Source organism: Lissotriton helveticus, chromosome 6 (genome assembly GCF_964261635.1).
Source record: "Lissotriton helveticus chromosome 6, aLisHel1.1, whole genome shotgun sequence".
NCBI classification, from domain to species: domain Eukaryota; kingdom Metazoa; phylum Chordata; class Amphibia; order Caudata; family Salamandridae; genus Lissotriton; species Lissotriton helveticus.
Window position 1 is genome coordinate 520,113,181 of NC_136067.1, and position 19,955 is coordinate 520,133,135.

The 19,955-nt window shown below is 45.4% G+C and overlaps 1 protein-coding gene across 4 annotated transcripts in view; it reads left to right on the forward strand.

Annotated features, from left to right (window-relative positions):
• The window catches only part of ZNF451 (zinc finger protein 451), a 776,596-nt gene that overhangs the window by 646,590 nt on the left and 110,051 nt on the right, over positions 1 to 19,955 (forward strand). For all 4 annotated transcript variants that reach the window (XM_078647977.1, XM_078647979.1, XM_078647978.1 and 1 more), the window contains one exon: positions 10,610 to 10,711. In XM_078647977.1, coding sequence (XP_078504103.1) covers positions 10,610 to 10,711 — 102 coding nt within the window. Of the gene's footprint in view, positions 1 to 10,609; positions 10,712 to 19,955 lie in introns of those variants that run through there.

Sequence of the window (19,955 nt, forward strand, 5' to 3'; positions counted from 1 at the left end):
TGTTGAGGCAGCTAGAGGTGACAGCGTTGACCTGTCAATTCATGGTGAGTGATGAGTCGAGTACGCTACTGAGGTTCTTGGCGTAATCTGAGGGGGTAGGTGTTCTACCGAGGGCGTTCAGCCACCAGGTGCTGTCCCATTCAGAAGAGGTGGTATCGAGGACGAGGACTTCTGTCTTCTCGGGGTTGAGCTTCAGGCAGCTGTTGGTCATCCAAACTGCGACGTCTTGCCTTCCTTTCTGGAAGTTGAGTTTGGCAGTGGTGGGGTCTTTGATGAATGAGAGGATGAGCTGGGTGTCGTTGGCATAGGATACGATGTTGAGGCCGTGTTGGCGGACGATGGCTGCAAGGGGGGCGATGTAGATGTTGAGAGCGGGGCTCAGTGATAAACCCTGTGGGACTCCGCAGGTGATTTTTGTGGGGTCAGAGAGGAAGAGTGGGAGTCTGATCCTTTGGCTTCTTCCAGTGAGGAATGATTGGATCCATTCCAGGGCTGTTCCATGTAGTCTGGTGACTAGCGTGCGGTGGGAGACAGTGCCGAAGGTCGCTGATCGGTCGAGTATGAGGGCTGCGGAGTGGCCTTGGTCCAGGAGGGTGCGGATGTCATCTGTGGCTGCGAGTAGGGCGGTCTCTGTGCTGTGGTTGTTTGGAATCCGGATTGGGACGGGTGCAGGACAGCGTTCTCTTTAATGAATCGTGTACGTTTCCTGTTGACTGTTTTCTCTGTAACTTTGGCTGCGAAGGGGAGGAGCGAGATGGGCCATAGTTCTTGATGTGAGTGGGGTCAGCTGTGGGCTTCTTGAGCAGAGGCCTGACTTCTGCACACTTCCAGTCATCTGGGAAGGTGCCTGTTTTTGAACGTGGTGTTGATGGTGTGTTGTAGTTCGGGTGTGATGGTTCCCCCTGCTCTGTGGTAGATGTGAGGGGGCAGGGGTCGTGGGGGCACCCGAGTGGATAGTTTTCATGGTCGAGGCGGTGTCTTTGGCCGTGATCAGTGTCCAGTTGGAGACGGTGGGCTGACTGGTGTTTCTGGGGGGCCATCTGTGGCACCTGGTGGATGGTCGATGAAGTTGTCGTAGAGGTTTTTGATCTTGAGGTGGAAATAGGTTCCAAGCTTGTCGCAGAGGTTTTGGGATGGGGTGATGTCTCTGGCTTTGCTGAGTGGGTTTGTGAATTCTTGAATGACACTGAAAAGTTCCTTGGAGTTGGTGGAGTTGGCCAGGATTTTGTTGTGGATGAAGTTACTCTTGGTGGCTCTGATCTGCTTGTGGTAATCCCTCATGGCATTCTTGTAGGTGGTGTGGTTTTCGGTTGTCTGGGTGTTTTCCCAGTACTTCTCCAGGCGTCTGCAGGTGCGTCTGGCTTCTTGGAGAGCGGTGGTGAACCAGGTGGCTTTCCTGGGGCGTTGTCTGTCGGGGTTGCGTAGCGGGCGAGCTCGTCTGCGCAGTTGGAGATCCAGGTGTGGAGTTCTCTGGCTGTGTCATTTGTGTCAGGTGCCCAGGTGTGGTTGTCTCGGGTGAGGGTGGAGTTAAGTTCCATGTCGGTAGCCTTGCTCCAGTTCCTTCTTGGTGGGCATTGGGCTGGTTTGGGTGCCTTGGGTTTGTTGATGGCGAAGTGTACGCAGTGGTGGTCAGTTCATGGCGGCTGCGTTGTGTGGCTGAATTGGACGCTGTTTCCTGCCGCGGAAATGGATTCAAGGGTGTGTTCTGCTCTGTGGGTGGGTGTGTTTACGAGTTTAAGTCCGATGTTGGCGAGGTTGTCATGAAGGATAGTGGAGTTTGGGTTGCTGGGGTTGTCGAGGTGGAAGTTCAGGTCTCCAATGGGTATGTAGTTTGTTGAGGCGAAGGCGTGTGGTGCGATGAAGTCGGTGATGGTGGCGAAGAGTGTTTGGGGGCCTTGGGGATCTGTAGATGAGGGTTCCTCGGAGTGTGGCTTTGGGGGTGGTCTGGATCTGGAAGTGCAGGTGTTCGGTGGAGGGGAAGATTTCGCTGGAGGTAGTAAGGCGGAGGGTGCTCTTGTGGGCGATGGCAAGGTCCCCTCCTCGGTGGTTGGAGTGGTCTTTCCTCTGGATCTTGTATCAGTCTGGGATGGCGGTGCTGATGGCGGTGGAGGATGGGTTGGTCCACGTCTCTGTGAAGAAGGTGATGTCAGGCAAGAGAGAGTCGAGTAGGTTCCAGATTTCCATGGCGTGTTTGTGTACGGAGCGTACGTTAAGGAGGATGTATTTTCGGGTGTCGCTGGTGCTGACTTCGGTGGTGTTGGAGGTTGGGGTGGCGGTGAGGGTCTGGCGGCAGTGGAGGCAGGAGAACTGGCCGTGGGTCGTGTTGGGCGAGGCCTGTTGGCATTCTCTAAGTCTTCCAGGGTTGAGTGCGAGGAGGGTGGTGGTGTCGTAGCGATGGGTAGTGGGAGGTCCAGGGTTCCTGGCGCTGGCCGCGGACAGGCGCAGATGGGCTTGCCTTTGGCGCGACTGCGCAGCGGCCACCATTAAGTAGGGGAGGTGGGAGGGAGGAGAGGCTAGTAGGAGCGAGCAGGGGAATCCCAGGGGGGTAATTCTAGAGGGAGAATTCGGGGGGGGGGGCGCCAGGACCGCATCGGCGAAAGGAACAGGCAGGCACAAGAAAATAAAAACAGTGGTGGAATTAGAACAAGACACAGATGGGTACAATAACAGTGGCACAATAGGGAAAATTAAGAAAAAAAACGGCTGAGAAAGGCTACGGCGGTTGCAGGCAGTCTGGTCCCAGTTGGAGCAGGCAGCATGTGCAGGAGCAGACAGCAGCCTCGAACCTCCCAAGGAGGCGGTCGGAGTCTGGAGGCAAGATACAGCACAGCGAAGGTGCGGGAGAGAGTGGACCTAGACCCCTGAAAAGAGAACCAAAATTCATACCTTTCAACATCTGAAATATAAAAAGCCAGTGCACTCAATCAAAGGCATTTTCAAAGTCTACCAAGGCCATGTGTTCCTAAGATGTACTTTAAACAAGCAGGTTCATCGTTTAGCCTTCGAAGGCAGTGGCGTATATGGGTTCTGCCATGAATTCACATAATTATCTACTTGATATTAGCCCTATCTATCCAATCCTGGTACTGTCTAGGCTAACTGCACAGTGTTATTTTCCTCTTTACTACAAGAGATCAACAATGCGGTGGCTCAAAATTCAAGATAAAAAACACAAAGCAATCTCTCCAACTGCCTCCAGCCTGCACTTTCATACTGTGGTAGTTAAACATTCCACTTCCCCACTGCACTTAATGCCTATTGTCAAACATTTCAACTATCGGAACCCTTCAGGAGGCCACAAATTTATTCCTGTACACACAGAAAAGGGACTCAAACAGGTAAAGGATGCATCTAAATCTAACTTAGTACCAGCTGTAGCCTTGTTGGTCCCAAGTAAGTGTTTTATCTGGTTCTGCCCGGTTCCTAAGCTTGTCCGTCAACCTTTATTCATTCAGACTGAAATCAGATCCCCATTCAGGTAAGGATAAGTGAAAATTCTGTTCATGTTCGCTATGATGCTCCTAGTTTTTGTTTGCCTTCCTTCTCAACAGCTGTTCTGCCATCATCCACATTAGTGTTATGCGTTGGAGATGTGCTTAGAGGTTGTTGATTCACAGGAAGAAAGCAAGACCTATTCGTATGGTGGAACGCTTACACTGTTGAGGTTTATTTTCATTGTTTTGAAGTCAGAAGAGGGAAAACATAAGATTAAGCCAATTTGCAGTGAGGTGTACATTTATAATATCGATGATTAGTCGCCTGTTTAGGGGGTTGTTGGGCTAAAATAGATGTTCTGTAGCTCAAAGGAGTAGAAGGTTTTCCTGGTATTTAAATTGGTGTTTCCTCAGTCTTAAGTATCTGTACCAACCTGTGTGTGGATATGTGCGCACACACACACACACTTCTCTCCAGCTTTCTAGGTCATCTCTCAATTTAGGGCCACCTGTCCGATACTATCTTACCTGTTCCGATGCATGCTAGAGATTTTAGTTTTAAGTATGGCAGGCATATCCACTACAGTACTGTAATCAAAAATAGACTTTTCCAGCACACGGAACATAGAGTTACGTTTTGCTGGATCAAATGCCTTCTCTGTGTTTAGAGAGGCAACTACACATTACGTTTCTTCCGATATTTCTTGAAAGGAATTCACAAATACAAAGATACACAAATTACATGTAGCATTGCATCTTGGGAGGAACCCCAACTGGTCAGAGTTTTTTGGGTCTGAAATTACTGTAAATAATCTTCACTCTAAACTTCCACTATGGATCTCAGTGTCAACATGTATCATTAAGAAAGGATGGTAAGACCTGAAGTCTGCAGATCCTTATATGGCTTAGAAACCTCTACAGTTATAGCTGTTCTTATGGAATGAAGGAGACAGTTTTACCTGTTAAAATGTTTGTTTCAGTATTCTGTAGTATGTCTGATAGAACTATCTTTGGAGCTCACGTATGGTTTCCATTTTTCTGTTTTCCTCACTCTTGTATCCCTTATTCAGTTTCCCTCCTTGTTCTTTAATTTTTCTTTATTTTTAATGTTCCCTGCTTTCTTTCGCTCTGTTTTTGCTCCTGCAGCTGATGTCCCCGTGGCCGCTCCCCCTCCCGCGTGTTTCCTGTGCCGCTTCCTAGATGTCCCGCCTGACCCCTACTTAGTGGTGGCCTCTGTGCACTGGACTGAGCAAGTCCTCTGACCTTCTGGTCAGGATTCTGCTCCCACAGCTCCACCGTAGGTGCCCTGCTTAGCACCGCCGCGGACCTCGGTTCGAGGCCCTGTGCCTTTCTCTTGGACTGCCTTGCTTCTAGCCGGCCTCTCTGCTTCCTGCGTGCCGGACTGCCTCCTCTCGGTCCCTGGTTTCCCTTTCTGTTTTCCTCACTCTTGTATACCTAATTCAGTTTTCCCTCCTTTTCCTTTATTTTTCTTTCTTTCTTTTTTATTTTCCACGCCCACCACAAACTCATCAGATACCCATGGAAGAAAGCACTCCAGGACAGAATCTCCACGCACACAACAGCAAGGAACTCTTCGGCATCATCAAATATCCCCTCCCCTCCTAGGACCTCTGTGACAGACTCAGCACCTTCTTCCACCACAAAATCAAGTCCATATATGACAACTTTGATGACGACAACCTCCATGAGGAACCCTCTCCCTCACCACGCAGCGGACACTGGACAGCTGGACTGCCCTCATCATGGAAGACACCCTAAAGACTATGAAGACCGCCTACTCCGGGGCCCCCACAGACCCCTGCCCCCATCACATCTACCACAGAGCCGCAGACATCATTGCCCTCGAACTTCAGAGGATCTTCAACCACTCCTTCGAGATCGCCTCCTTCCCAAACGACTGGAAACACACCGAGATCAACCCTCTCCTGAAAAAACCCTTTGTGGACCCCACCAACCTCAAGCACTTCAGACCAATCTCCTTACTTCCGTACCCGGCGAAAGTCATGGAAAAAGCCCTCAACAGTCGACTTTCCTCCTTCTTAGAAGAAAACAACATCCTCGACTCCTCCCAATCAGGCTTCAGGAAGAACCACAGCCCCGAAACTGCCCTTCTCGCTGCGACAGAAGACATACGCTCCCTCCTCGACAGAGGAGAGACTATGGCCCTCATCCACCTGGACCTCTCCGCGGCCTTTAACACAGTCTCTCATTGTACTCTAGCCCGCAGACTCCAAGATGTTCAGAAGATCCCTCCTCGGCCCTGCTTTCCCTTGTGATGGTACCACGTATCAAAAAGACCAGATCAGGAGGAGCTCCTTCTCCCTCCTTGCTGGCAAGGCATGGAACTCCCTCCCCACCTGTGACAGACACCATAACTCCCCAAGTTCTTGAAAGACCTCAAGACCTGGCTCTTCGACACAGCTCTGTGAACTTCCAGAAGCTGCGCGCCCCCTGGCAACCCCTTTCCCCACGCCTTGACACCCTCTGGGTGAGTAGCTGCACTTTATAAACCCCTGATTGATTGATTGATTGACTGATGTATTCCAGAAGTCTACCCTTTTTTCATTTGTTCCATGGTGATCCTTAATTCTTTCTTTTTTAATGGACTATCCATTGTCTCCCTTTGCTCTTCATTTAATTGTGGGAGTTTCATTCCCATCAGAGAGCTGGGGTTATGTATGGGCCAGGAGTACTGGTATTCAAGTGCAATCACTTAAAATATCTATAAAAGACCATATTTATCGACGTGTGTGTGTGGTTTTTCCCCATTGTGTTTAACAACATAAAGGATAGGCCTATCTGGGTCTCTCTATAAGCCAAATCCGTATTCTTCCAGACCGAGATCGTTTCTAAGGTAACCTCTGTCTACACTTCGTGTGTGAACAAGTGTTCAGAGATGCATATAGATCATTGCTTTTGTTTTCCTTATCTCCGTCTCACCGCAAGTTCTGGTTTATGAACTATCTCATGTTCCAGTACTGTTCGAATCCCTTCCTATTTCTCAATTAACTTGTAATTGCTGATTTACCTCTTTCTTAATAACTTGGAACTGCTGACTTACCCCAATATGGAGTTTCATGTATTTCAGTAAAGCACCCACAATCTAGTAGGGCAGTGGTTCTTAACCATTCAACTTATGTGGACCACTCCTTAATCGTTACAGGACTCCGGGTACCCCCACTAGGTCATTATTGGAATCCGAGGACCCCTATTGAGTCATGCTGTAAGCCGGGGTCCTTGTTTAAGCAATTTCGATGATTTGAACCTCTAAATAGTACACAAAAATACATAAACATTCATCAAACAAATGCATAAATTATTAACCTGTTAAGCATGGCGTAGAATCCGCCGCGGTGTGGGCGTTTTCGGTACGCAGGCACGGCCGTGTCGGCCAACGGGCGTGCACAGCACTACAGAGTTAGTGCTCGCGACGGCCGTTGGCCGACGCACGCAGCGAACGGGTTAAATATTTTATTTCATTCACAAACACATTTTTTTAAAATCATTTCAATGGGAGGGTTGAGGCTTTTCTAAATTCATATTTAATTTTCAGAGCAGTCGCAGACCCTCTGAATAGCGGACGCAAACCCCCAGAGGTACCTGGACCATAGGTTTACAACCACTGCTGTAGGGATTCTGCCCTGTAATCTCCCGATTGAAATCTTAGGTCTGATAGTGTGCCAACTATACAGTGGGAAGTGAGTTCAACAGAATTATCTAAATAGAATATGAATCTGAGTATCTTGCATATAAAAACAACAAAACTGTTATAGTAACAACTTATTTGAAAATGCTTTTCCAATCCTGCCTGCAGGTGTAGACAATTATAAAATGTGTTGTAGATAAGCTGGGGCAAGATTTAGAACTGTCACCCTTGTTTGCTGATCTCGTTTTTGTTGCCCTTTGGACACTGCACCTTACCACTGCTAGCCAGTGCTAAAGTGCTTGTGCTCTCTCACCCTCCCCATAACATGTGGGAATCAGCTTGTGCCCGATTGGCACATTAAATTTACTTTTAAGTCCCTGGTAAAGTGATACCCATATGTACCCTGGGCCTGTGAATCAAATGCTACTAATTGGCCTGAAGCACTGATTGTGCCAATTAAGTAGCTTTGTAAATACATGTCTCAGCCTGCCATTGCAGCCTGTGTGTGTAGTTTTAAACTGCAAATATAACCTGGCAAAATATACCTATTTGCCAGACCTAACTTTTTTTTATGCGTATGTCACCCCTAGGGTAGGCCTTAATAGCCCATAGGGCAAGGGCAGCGCATTGAAATTTTACTTTTTAAAGTTACATATGTTTTGGAAGTGATTTTTTTGTTACATTTGTTATTCACTGCTGCAAGGCCTACTTCTCCAATAGGTTATTCTTTGGTTCACTTATTACATTTGAACTGTACTTCAAATCTCTCTATAATGGTAAAGTTTTATTTAAAGTCTCTATTCTGAAACTCCCACTATAGAAACTTGGCATTTTCTTGTCCTAACCATTTGGTGCCTACAGCCTGTCTCTGGCTCGCATGTCTAGGTGTAGCTGGCAATTGGTATTTGTGTATTACTCCCAGACAGTGAGACAGAGGGAACATAGGTGTTTGGCAGGATGAGCCGCTCTGACTTAACGAGAGGGTGGAGTTGTCACCCACCACACTTGCACATCACAAAGGCTCTGCCTGAACACACTCACAGAGGGTTTATCACTAGTCGTTTGTGTCCCATGACGGGCTGGGCGGAGAGGAAGGGGATGCCCAACACCACAGGAGTGTGGAAACCTCCAAAACCGTCTCATACTTCAAAGTCGGCACCAGTTATAAATAATGGACCGTCGGACTCAGCTCTTTGTGCACCACTACCCCTGTCAAAAACTCAGAAAAAGGACTGCTTTACAGCAAGGTGGACTGTTGCTGTGTTGTCCTCCTGCCTGAGTGAGAAGGACTGGACCTGCATCTTGAACCCAGGACCACCAGAGTGACCTCAAGAGAAAGTTGGCTTACCTCCTGATCAGAGTCGCCGTGCTAGAACAGGCTCCAACAGCCCAGCACCTGGACTCCACCATTGATGACTCCTACCCTCCCAAGTAGTGCCACCCGAGTCCTGGACTCTTGAAAGTGGGCCCGACTGTGCTTTGCCAGCCTAATTGTTGTTCCAGCAGAACTGGTGCAGCGTCACACATTTTCTCCCAAAACTGCATCGGAACCGCAGCATGATTCATCACCTCACCAAGCTCCACATTGGAACCACTGTGTGACGCATCCCAATGCAGGGCTTAACAACAGAGCCTGCTTGTACCGCTGCTACGCGATTCATCCTGGATGACGGTACTTGCATCATATGTACCTAGTTGACCGCATCATTGACGACGATGCAGGGCACCACTTTGCAAGCCCCACAACTTCTGAAGCAGCCGGTGCGCAACTCATCTTCCATGCAGGACTTCAAATCACAAGCCCCTCGTCGACGACATACTTGACTGTGAACCAAGATCTTGCATTGTAGCCTTGCAGCTTCCTGGAACATTTGCTGCGCAACACATCTTCCCATCAGGAACTCGGATCACCTCGGCTGTGTGATGCATCCTTGACACACAATCACTCACCTCTCCGCAACCAGGATTTATGTAACACTTATTCAGCTGACCAGACTTTGTCAATGTAGCTGGCTCGTGCTCCATTGCGGTCGGCATGAACTTGTTACTTTGGCCAGTTAACCACAGTTGGCACTTTATTTTTTGGTGCTATTTCCATCTAAATCTTTAAAATTGCATGTCTCCCGTTCTATTGATTGAATTTTTGTCGTTTTGGCCTTAGATTATTTATTCAGTTGTTCTACATTGATGTGAGATTTTTCTTCTGTTTCACTTTATTACTGTCTGAAGTGCTGCATAAATACTTTACAGATCGCCTCTAAGTTAAGCCTGACTGCTCTGTGCCAAGCTACAAGAGGCTTGAGCACCCGTAAATTTCAGGTTGACTTGTGAGTTTGAGTAAGGTTTCAGTTCACTGCTACCCCCCCACCAGTTACCCACATTTGTACAAAAGCCTAATAGTGCATAGAACACAATGAAGGTAGGTGTTCCTGCTTTCGCCTCAGGCTTTTGTACTACACCTATGATGCATTTTTTGCCATTGCTTCTGAGGCAGATGCCTGCTGCTTTTATGACATGTTGGATCATTGGGTCCTGCTCTATTGCATCTTCAGTAAGCCCTTCAGTAAGCCTTTACATAGCACTTACCTGCCACAGTCCTTTCTTAAGTGACACACCCTTGAGCAATCTTCCAGTAGACTCTATTCATCAGGCCGCTTACGCACTTGGTGCTATAGCGGATGATGCTAATGGAGTTTTGATGGATTAGTCTGTGGAGTCTGACTGACCCTGAGATTTCTGGGATCACTTGCATGGATTTAGAAGAAATTGTTAATGAGAGTTAACTTTTTGATACCTTAATTTAATTTGTGTCTTGCTAAGGAAACTGGCTGTGTGTCGTCCATTATCTCTGTTGCTGGCAGCCATAGGGAATGTGTCCCATAGCAGTATTATTTAGGGAAGGACGAGGCTGGAGTCATAAGGTCTATCATGGTGCATGGGCTCCCTGCCCTTGAACAGGCACACAGCCCCTCCGTCAGGCTAGTACTTCAGTTCCCTGCAACATGAGACATTCAGCACAAGCAAGAAGACTTTGTACAGTTCTTCCCAAAATGAAGATCCTGAACTTCTGACTTTTGGGACAGGCTAAACTATGAGACAAAAGTGAAAAGCCTATCTTCTGGAGTTCTCTATTGGTTATTGGCTCTGAAGTTTACTGCTGGTATGAAGTATCACCCAGTCTCCATATAAAAAATGTCAGCATCACAGCCTGAGTGGCACTTCAATATTAAATAATATGCAGGGGAACTTGCAGTGTGAAGAACAAAGTTTCCGAAGGTGGTATTTTTCAATATCTTTTAATATGTGAGGGACTTTTTCTCTCTGATGCCAGAAGTGTCTGTCAAAAGTGGACCTCGACAGACTGTTTGCACTGGCTCTGGCAGGTATTGGCTTTACTCACTTAAGATTCTCTGTGTACTGGCATCTTTACGTTGTCGATCCACTGATTAAAGTAGCATTGCAAAACAATGATAGAATATAAATGTGCAATCTATTTACTGTTTCACAGAGAGTGATGATGAGACTGAAGAGGACTGTGATTTTAAACTGACCATGGAGTTAAGTTTGAAAGAACTTCAAATGACAACTGATGAAAAACAACTTGATGAAGGTGAATTTTTTTTATTTTTATTGAAGGGCAGATGGAAAAAGGGAAGATGATACCAAAATTGTGATGACGGTGCTTCTTAGTCAACTAAAAAGCTATTTCACTGCGGCGTGGAGGTTGGGTGTGTTTCTTGTTTCGATAACCCCATTGTAGTGCGATGTAACTAAATACGATTACTTACCTGAATATGGTGTTCTCAGACAGAATAATCTAAACGATTGTGGACACCTTCCTTTATATTGTCAAAATGGGCAGGCAGAAAAAATTATGGTTGTGAATTTGAAGTCCTCTAGCCACTCTGTGCAATATGTGTAGTAATCCATCATTTTGAACCGCTTCATGCTTATAGTATATTGGGTCAAAGAAGACGTATTAGGTAAATATTCCTACTTCCTGCTCTCTTATGCATCTTGCCTGTGTCACGCTGCCATACAGGGGTGGCTCCTGCTCAATGGGGAAGGAGCGTCGCCCCACTGGCTCAAAGCCAGTAGCTGAAAAATAAAACAATATTTTATTATTGTTTTATTTTTCAGCTGCTGGCTCAGCCAGCTTGTGTAGGGAGGGGTGAGGCAATGGCAGGGGGGTGGGGAGGACTGGTTGGTGCACTTCTAAGTGCGCATATGTGTTTGGGGGCCAAACACACATGGATACTTAGGTTTCTCCAACCCAGCTGTATTGCACAGCCGGGTTGGAAAATAGCACAGATCTCTGTGCCTGAACGAGCGTTAAACCAGCCTCATCAGGCCAATCCCTGCGCTACTCTCATAGCATGAGAGCAGCACCAGTATTGCACAGGGAGTCTGAGATGCTGTCCTAGTGTGTGCTGGCCAGGAAGCACAGAAAGACCGAGGCGCAAGGCGGCCATCAGGTTATGGTGGTAAACATCCTTCACAACGTGGTCAAAACACCGCGGTGCCATTACGACGCATCTTTTACAACGCAAGTCGTTACCACGACTTGCGCTGGAGGGCGCTCTAGACTAAGGAATAGTAGATTTACTAATCCAACACCTTCCCTACTGTACGTAGGCTGGAGTTGGAATAGTAAATCTTACTATTCCTAAGTCCAGCACCCTACAGTGTAATTCGTGGTAACGACTTGCGTTGTAAAAGATGCGTTGTGATGTACCGCGATCATTTTGATCGCGTTGTAACATCATACATCCGTTACGGTAAGTCTCCATTTTAAAATTATTATTAAACCTCCCTGTGAGAAGTTGGCCTGGTATATGATGCTCACTAGTTCTAGTGATCACCTTGTACCATGCCAAGCAACCCTTATGATGATTGGTTGTAAGTCAACCTGATAGACCAGCTATCCTAGTAGCGTGGACAAAGCAGTCTTAGGCTAAACTCTGTAAAGGCATGTGAACCAAGCTGTTTTACCATACACAATCCCCTTGAATACCAAATGAAAGGACACCACACAGATATATATTGAAAATATATATATATTTATTTGCTACAAAATCCCCTATGCTCTTTATGAGCACAGAAGCATATGCGTTAAAACAAAACACAGTTTAAATACACAAAAGTTGCACAATATGGATGAGCCCTAGGGGCCACCTAAACCATATATTAAAATAGTGGTATAAGAACCACCAATCTGAAAGGAAGTAGGCCTAGGGCCTTGGGGAATCGCTGGAGCTGTTCGGGACTAACAGTGAAGAAGTCGGGAAAGGCCCGCGGGACTCGGGTGCAGCGCTTAAGGCACACGCATGCACCAATGCAATGTCAATGGTGCGTAAAAGTTATAAAGTTACTGTTTTAGGAACCCTCCGACTGACCTAGAAGGACAAAACTTTAGATCTAGGCACTAGAGGTGTGTACCAGTGTAGGAACACCGGCGTTGCTGAGTTACCTCACCCACAGGAAGCGGGTGCACAGGTGCGAAGATGAGTCGGGTTTCGTCACGCAGGTCGATGGTGCCTGGAGATGAAGATGCTCAAGGCGGGTCATCGAGGAGAGTTCCGGTGGATCCAAGGATGGATCTGAAGATGTGAAGACCTGAAAGCAGAGGGAACAATGTTCAAAGTCACTAGCCAGTGACTACCGTGGAACCAGGCGATGTCGGGTGCAAACAGGTGAAGAGGTGCAGCTTGTCTCCGCAGCCACGTAGACACGAAGAGGTCAAGGACGTCCAGGAGTCGATCATGAGCTGTCCTACGAAGGCTCTAGCTGATGGCGGTGTCGGCAACTTGATTGGAGCAAACAGGCCTTGGCTAATGCAAGCCACGGAGGAAGTGGGAAAAGCTTGTTACTCGGACCAGCAAGGTCAGAGCGGGTGCTCCTTCTCAGGGGAGCAAGGGCCAGTCTGGAGCAACCAGACCAGCGGTATAGATTGTAGGTTTCGTCGCCAAGATGGCCGCTTGCCACGTGGCAAGTGGCCGGGATGGCGCGTCGAGTGGCAAAGTGCAAATGGGCCCCACGCAGATCGTGGAGATGCTGGGGGGCTGATCTTCGGTGCAGATGCTGCTCGGTGGTGGGGCTTCTCAAACCCCAAAGCACAGCGTCGAGGGTGCCTCGGATGCTGCGCAGTCAGCTTCTCGGGGGTCTTTCGAGATGGCCGGTCCCACGTCTCTCGGTGCCTCCACGGGTCTCTTCTTTGCAGGGACTGTGGATCGGGCTCTGAGATGTCTGGCAGTCTGGGTCTCGTCGGGCTCTGGGCTCGGGCTCCGGCAGGAGGCGGCGGCAAAGCAGACGTCGAGTTGCTGGTTGGTGCCTGTATTCACAGGGTGGTCACTCCTTGGCCACAAGGGAGATTCTCTTCCGTCTTCTGTGCAGCAGAATGTCGAAGTCCAGTCTTCTTCTTAGTTTCAAGTCGAGTTCAGGATGATCTGAAGTCTTGGGACACATCTCCTACTCTTATTCTAAATCTAGGGGCCGGATTACCTGCTAGGTCCCTCCTCTGGGTGGGACCAGGAAGGGGGGTGGTTACACCCCCTTTCCTTTGTCCAGCTTCGCGCCAAGACTGGGGCTGGAGAGCCCCAGCACCGGTTTGAACTGGCCTATGCACAGGGACACCTTGTGCGCCCCAGGCATGTCTCAATCTATTCAGCCCTGTCCTACCCAATACACAAAACCCTGTCTGGGGTGGTGCTAGCACCTTCCAAGGCAGGAAACCCATTGTCCAAGCCTCGCTCGCTGGAAGGACTCCCAGCAGCAGGAGGTCAGACTTGTGTCTGTGGTGGCAGCATCCATTTTGTGATGCTGAGGCTCATGTTTAACTTTACCCGGGTTTCAGGTTATGTACATGTCGTGTCCCTCTAGAAGGGTGGAATGCTACCCCCGTCGCCAGAACTGGCGAGGGGGTAGTGTTCCAATTCGTATGACACCTTACTCGACATGTTTTGATAAAGCCAAACCAAAGATAGCATTTAACCGCGAGGTTCATAATGCATTTAAGAGTATATGGTATGGCAGTCTCATGGAACAGCTAAAGGACGTGGTTCAGAAAGCTGCAGAAAGGCTCAGCTCATGCTAGAGCACCATCTCACATATTTCCAAGCACTCTGCCTCCAGGATTGATGAGGCCTTCCATAGGAGTGGCTGATACGAACATATGTGCCCATTTTAGGTTAGATATAGATATACGATACCTAAGTAAGGGGTGATTACACCGACTTACCTCAGCTGAGTGATCAGCCAGTTTTGTCAAATATGGAGGCCAGGCCAGGGGTGGCATAATACATGCTGCAGCCCCTGGTAGGCCTTGGAAGCACCTATGCCCTGGGTACCTGGGGTACACTGTTACAGGGGCCAATAAGGTGAGCCAGTTCCAATTTCGTAATGCACCTAATGTGCATTGGCATTAATTTAGAGAGAGAGCAGCAGGCTGTGGGTCTGATTAGCAGGCCCACAGTCACATTAAGTCATAAACCAGTGAAGCAAAAAGCAAAAATTTGGGGTGACCATAGGATAGCAGACCCTACTCTCCCACACTCCCCTCCTTCTAAACCCCATCCACCCGCCTCACCACTTTTTGTTTGTGGCGCCCGCCACTGCTGCCATATACTCTCTGGGCCAGAAGCTGCTGCTTTTAGCTAATAAAACCAAAGCTGCTCTGGCGAATGCTTATGCGACCATACACTTAGGCTTGTCTGCCCACTGGCCAGTTACCATTTTTCCACTATTTGATGTTGACTGAGACATATTTTTTTTTTGCAGTTTTCCGTACTGTGGGTCATTTCCACCATATTTTCCTGTTTGCTTTTTTAGTTGCTTTATCGCAGTTTAAAACGGGTGATACGTAGATGATTGTCATCTTATTAGCAGCAACATGAGAGACGTTCTCAGGACATATTTATCTCATCCCTTACATCTGTAACTCTCATATCAGCTAGCCTATGTACATGCAAGTGTCTGTTAAATCAGTCTAGTAAAAATGAAATAAATAATTCCTAATGAATAATTAAACTTACACATTTCATCAGACCCCTTACACCCCATAACCAATCAACATTTTGTGTTGAAGTCTGCTACTTTGGCATAATATCATACTCTAAGAATAATATGCTGTTCAGTGTTTCATTTCCATTATCAGAGTGATCCACAAAAATATTATTTTAATGTAGCTTAAATAAAAGAGGCTGGTTCCGCTAACTTTGTTAAGTATGTGATGTCAACCTTTTATTAAAAGCTGGGTTGCTATTTATGTTAATGTTGTACTTTATCTGAATTAATGGTTCTCTCTAAAATCAAAACTTTTATTGCAACCTTTGAGTGCCATGCCTGCATCATCGAGTTCCATAGTTGTTGGGGATAGGCTTTCAGGAAGAAGGTGTTTGTGGAAGAACTACTGTTAACAACTGTTTCATATGCTGTCTCTCCTATGTGGCATACGTTAATCAATTTGGGAAATCTTTCTACCACTGCTGCCTAGTTTACATGAAAGGTCAGAGAAGGGTTGAAGCTGAAACTTTTACATGTGTGGTGGGGTCCTCTAGTATGATGATTCCCATATATGTACCTAATTATGTGTGTATGTATAAATAAATATGTGTGTATGTGTGTGTGTGTGTGCATATATATATATATATTTTTTTATATATATATATATATATATATATATATATATATATATATATATATATATATTCACTGAAAAAACCATAGGTTTCAGGCCTTATATAGTTAGGAATTAGCATTTAAAAAACCTTTAAAATTCACTCAAAAAACTATAAGTTTTAGGGGTGCTCTAGTTAGCTGGACATTTCACTCATACAAAACCATTGAAATTGCTCCTATATAGTTAGTTGTACTAACTATATTTTGCGCACCCGCAATCCACTGCTGATGATGTCACATATTACATCATTAATGACATGGTCAGTGACATCACTGATGACATCTCAAATGAATTTCAAAGGTTTTTTAAATGCTAATTCCTAACTATATAAGGCCTGAAACCTATGGTTCTTTCAGTGAATTAGCAAGGTTTTTTAAATGCTAATTCCTAACTATATAAGGCCTAAAACCTATGTTTTTTTCAGTGAATTTCAAAGGTTTTTTTAATGCTAATTCCTAACTATATAAGACCTGAAAGACCACCAGGAATCTCCAGTATGCGCCAGGGGACTGCATTGCAGAGAGGTGTAATGAAGCCACGCCCCTTTTAAACCTCTCTGTAACGCAGCCCCCTGGCGCGTTTGCAGAGGGGGAACTAATTCCCCTTGCATTATGGGGGTCCCTGGGTCATATCTGCCCAAACGCCGATATTCCAAACGATTGAAAATTACTTTTCTTGAGAAACATTTGGATTTGGATTATCATGTCCTATACTTTGGAATTTTTGAAAGACTGACTTTGAGGATGCTATAAATTATTCAAGTGTGCCCGAATTGTGTGGGTAAAATTGATACCTAGTCACTTTGAATAAGAATGTACTTACGTCTCGTCGAACATTTGGAAGAAATATCTAGTTATATGACAACAGGACACCGACATTACTTGAAGGAAATAAGAACGCCCTGAAGAAGTTCTGTTGTACAGAACGAAACGCGTTGGCTGGCTGTGGTACATAAACTTAAGGAAAATAAAAGCATTTGAATATACACCAAGATTCAGCGCTTCAATAAGGACTCGAAGTGATATGATTTGATTGGACTTACTGTGCAGGTGGTGCTGTGCCAAACTTTTGAATATTCTCCACTACTCTCTACTACTTACTCTCTACTACACTACTCTCTAATACTCACTCTCTATTACTCACTCTCTACTACTCTCTCCCTACTACTCACTCCCTACTACTCACTATCTACTACTCTCTACTACTCACTCTCTACTACTCACTCTCTACTACTCTCTCTCTACTACTATCTCTACTACTCACTCTTTACTACTCACTCATCACTACTCACTCTCTACTACTCTCTCTCTACTTCTCACTCTCTACTACTCACTCTACTATTCACTCTACTACTCTCTACTACTCTCTCTACTACTCTCACTCTGCTACTCACTCTGCTACTCACTCTCTACTACTCGCTCTCTACTACTCTCTACTACTCACTCCTTACTACTCTCTACTACTCACTCTCTACTGCTCTCTTCTACTTACTCTCTACTACTTACTCTCTACTACTTAGTCTCTGCTACTCTCTCTACTATCTACTACTCACTCTCTACTCTCTATTACTCACTCTCTACTCTCTACCTCTCTCTACTTCTCTCTCTCCTAGTCTCTACCTCTACCTCTCTACCTCTACACCTCTACCTCTCTACATGCACACATATATATGCATATGTATTTATATATGTGTATGTATATATATATATATATATATATATATATATATACATACATACATATATAAACAGATATAATCTGAATATATAAATACAAATATAAATGCATGCATACATATACATATATGCATACATATGCATGTTATTTACATGAAAGTTTTAAAAACACTAATAAAAGCAAAGCTAAAAAGCCACCTCATTACAAACAGAATGGCTTTAACTTAAACGAGGGCGAGATCTATTGCATTTTCAATGCTTGTTTACTTTGGTTCCATCAAGAAGGCATTCAGACGTGTCACACATTTGCCATAAATTCTGAATGTTAGCACTCTAGTTGCTCATTAGATCACTGTAGTAAAGCTACTGCTCACCAGGGAAGTCTGCTGCTGGTATTCTAAGTGCATGTTTCAGTCTGCATGTCAGAATTTTTTTAATGAAATAGAAGAGGATTTGAGAGGTCACTCAAAATGTGCCCTAATTTTTCTTTCTGAAGCACTAATCATACTTTCTATGGCAAAATGAACCCCCTCATTTTGTTCCTTTTTAAATTAAATGTTTTCAGACTTACCACTTCATTCCAATCAAGATGGCTTCTGGTGTGCCATACTTTTGTCATAAGTAAGACTGTTAGCGCTCTACTTGTTCTTTAGAACACTCTGGGACATTCTGTCATTAGGCTATACTTGGGCTACATCTGGGTGATATTTGGGCTACATTTGGGCTCTTTTGTCATCTTGGGAGACTGCATGTCAGAATTTTTTAATGAAATAGAAGAGGATTTCAGAAGTCACTCAAAATGTGCCCTAATTTTTCTTTCTGCAGCACTAATCATACTTTCTATGGCAAAATATACCCCCTCATTTTGCTCCTTTATAAATTAAATGTTTTAAGAGTTACCACTTTATTCCAATCAAGATGGCTTCAGGTGTGCCATACCTTTGTAATAAGTAGGACTGTTAGCGCTCTAGTTGTTCTTTAGAACACTCTAGGAGGCTGCAGTAGAACACAAAGGAATCAACTGACCGTCTCTGTCCTTGTTGGATGTACATGTTTTACTGAGAATGTCAGACTTCATTCTCACATGACTGAGAAAGATAATGTGAATTTACAGAAAATATGCTTTCAGTTTAGCTTATAGATCCCCTTCCAAACCACTGTGGGAAAAGCATGAGATAATAGTTTTCTTTCAAACATGATTCATGATATCCCAGCAGAAGGCTTTTTCACATGGTCACCTTAGAACACACCACAATTCCTAAAATGAGTATGGTACCATCAACAAATGATTTATAATGTAACTAAAGTCCTAAAACCCTCTATTAACTACAATGCTTTTTTAATGAGGTGCTATCATGTATATTGGTCCCAAGATGGCTGCCAACACTTCTTGGATGAAATGCTGACAGCCAATCCGATCTAAAAAAAAAAAAATTGGGAAGGGCCTGGGGGGTCCGTGTGGGACCCCCTGAGCAGGCCTAGGGGGTCAGGGTGCTTCTACCCTGCCACCTTTTTGAGTTCTACACGTTTGTTTTTCTGCTTTCCTGTGCCTCAGTCTACCGAGGTACAAGATGGCTGCCAACAATTTCTGTTTTGGAGTGTTGACAGACATTGGCAGCCAATCAGAATGCAGCTCGTACTCGGGAAGGTACAGAGTACAGTAAGCTTACAGTAAGCCTATATAGATATATATGTGTTTTTGAAGTTAATTTTCATAAAAACCACTGAAGCAATTTTCACCAAATATAGAAAAGGCACTTCTGCGTACCAGTCCCTACAATTTTGCAAAGTTTGGTGTAATTCCATTCAGCGGTTCGGGCTGTAGTCGTGTCTGAACGTTCCATGGAAATTAACATGGGGAAAACACGTTTTGGGACCCCCCTTTTTTCTCGGCCCCCGCTTGACGAATCCCCCCAAAACTTTCAGGGAAGGAGCAGAACTGAGCTGGCCAAAATTTTGGAAAATGTCACACAGTTTCCTCAATCGACGCCAACGTTATTCCCAATAGAATGTTGTGGATTTCCTATGGCAACTAGGTCCTAACTATGTATACCTACTGGCTATCGCCAGTAGGATATAGATATATTCATTGAAAAAAACATAGGTTTCAGACATGTTATAGTTAGGAATTATCATTTAAAAGACCTAAGAAATTCACCAAAAAGCCATAGGTTTCCGAGGTGTTATAGTTAGCTGGACATTTTCACTCATACAAAAGCATTGAAATTCCTCTGTTCTAGTTAGTTGTTCCCACTATAACTCGCGCGCCCGCAATCCACTGCTGATGATGTCGCATATTACATCATTCATGACATGGTCAGTGACATCACTGATGACATCTCAATTGACATCACTGATGACATCATCCAGTGAATGTGGTTTGGTTCGATATTTAAATAAGTATTATATATATAGCAATCTGCATTGAAGACTGGGTGGATGTATAAGTGTCTGGATGGAGGATTTAGTAGCACTATGACTGACTGTCTAAGTGACCAATT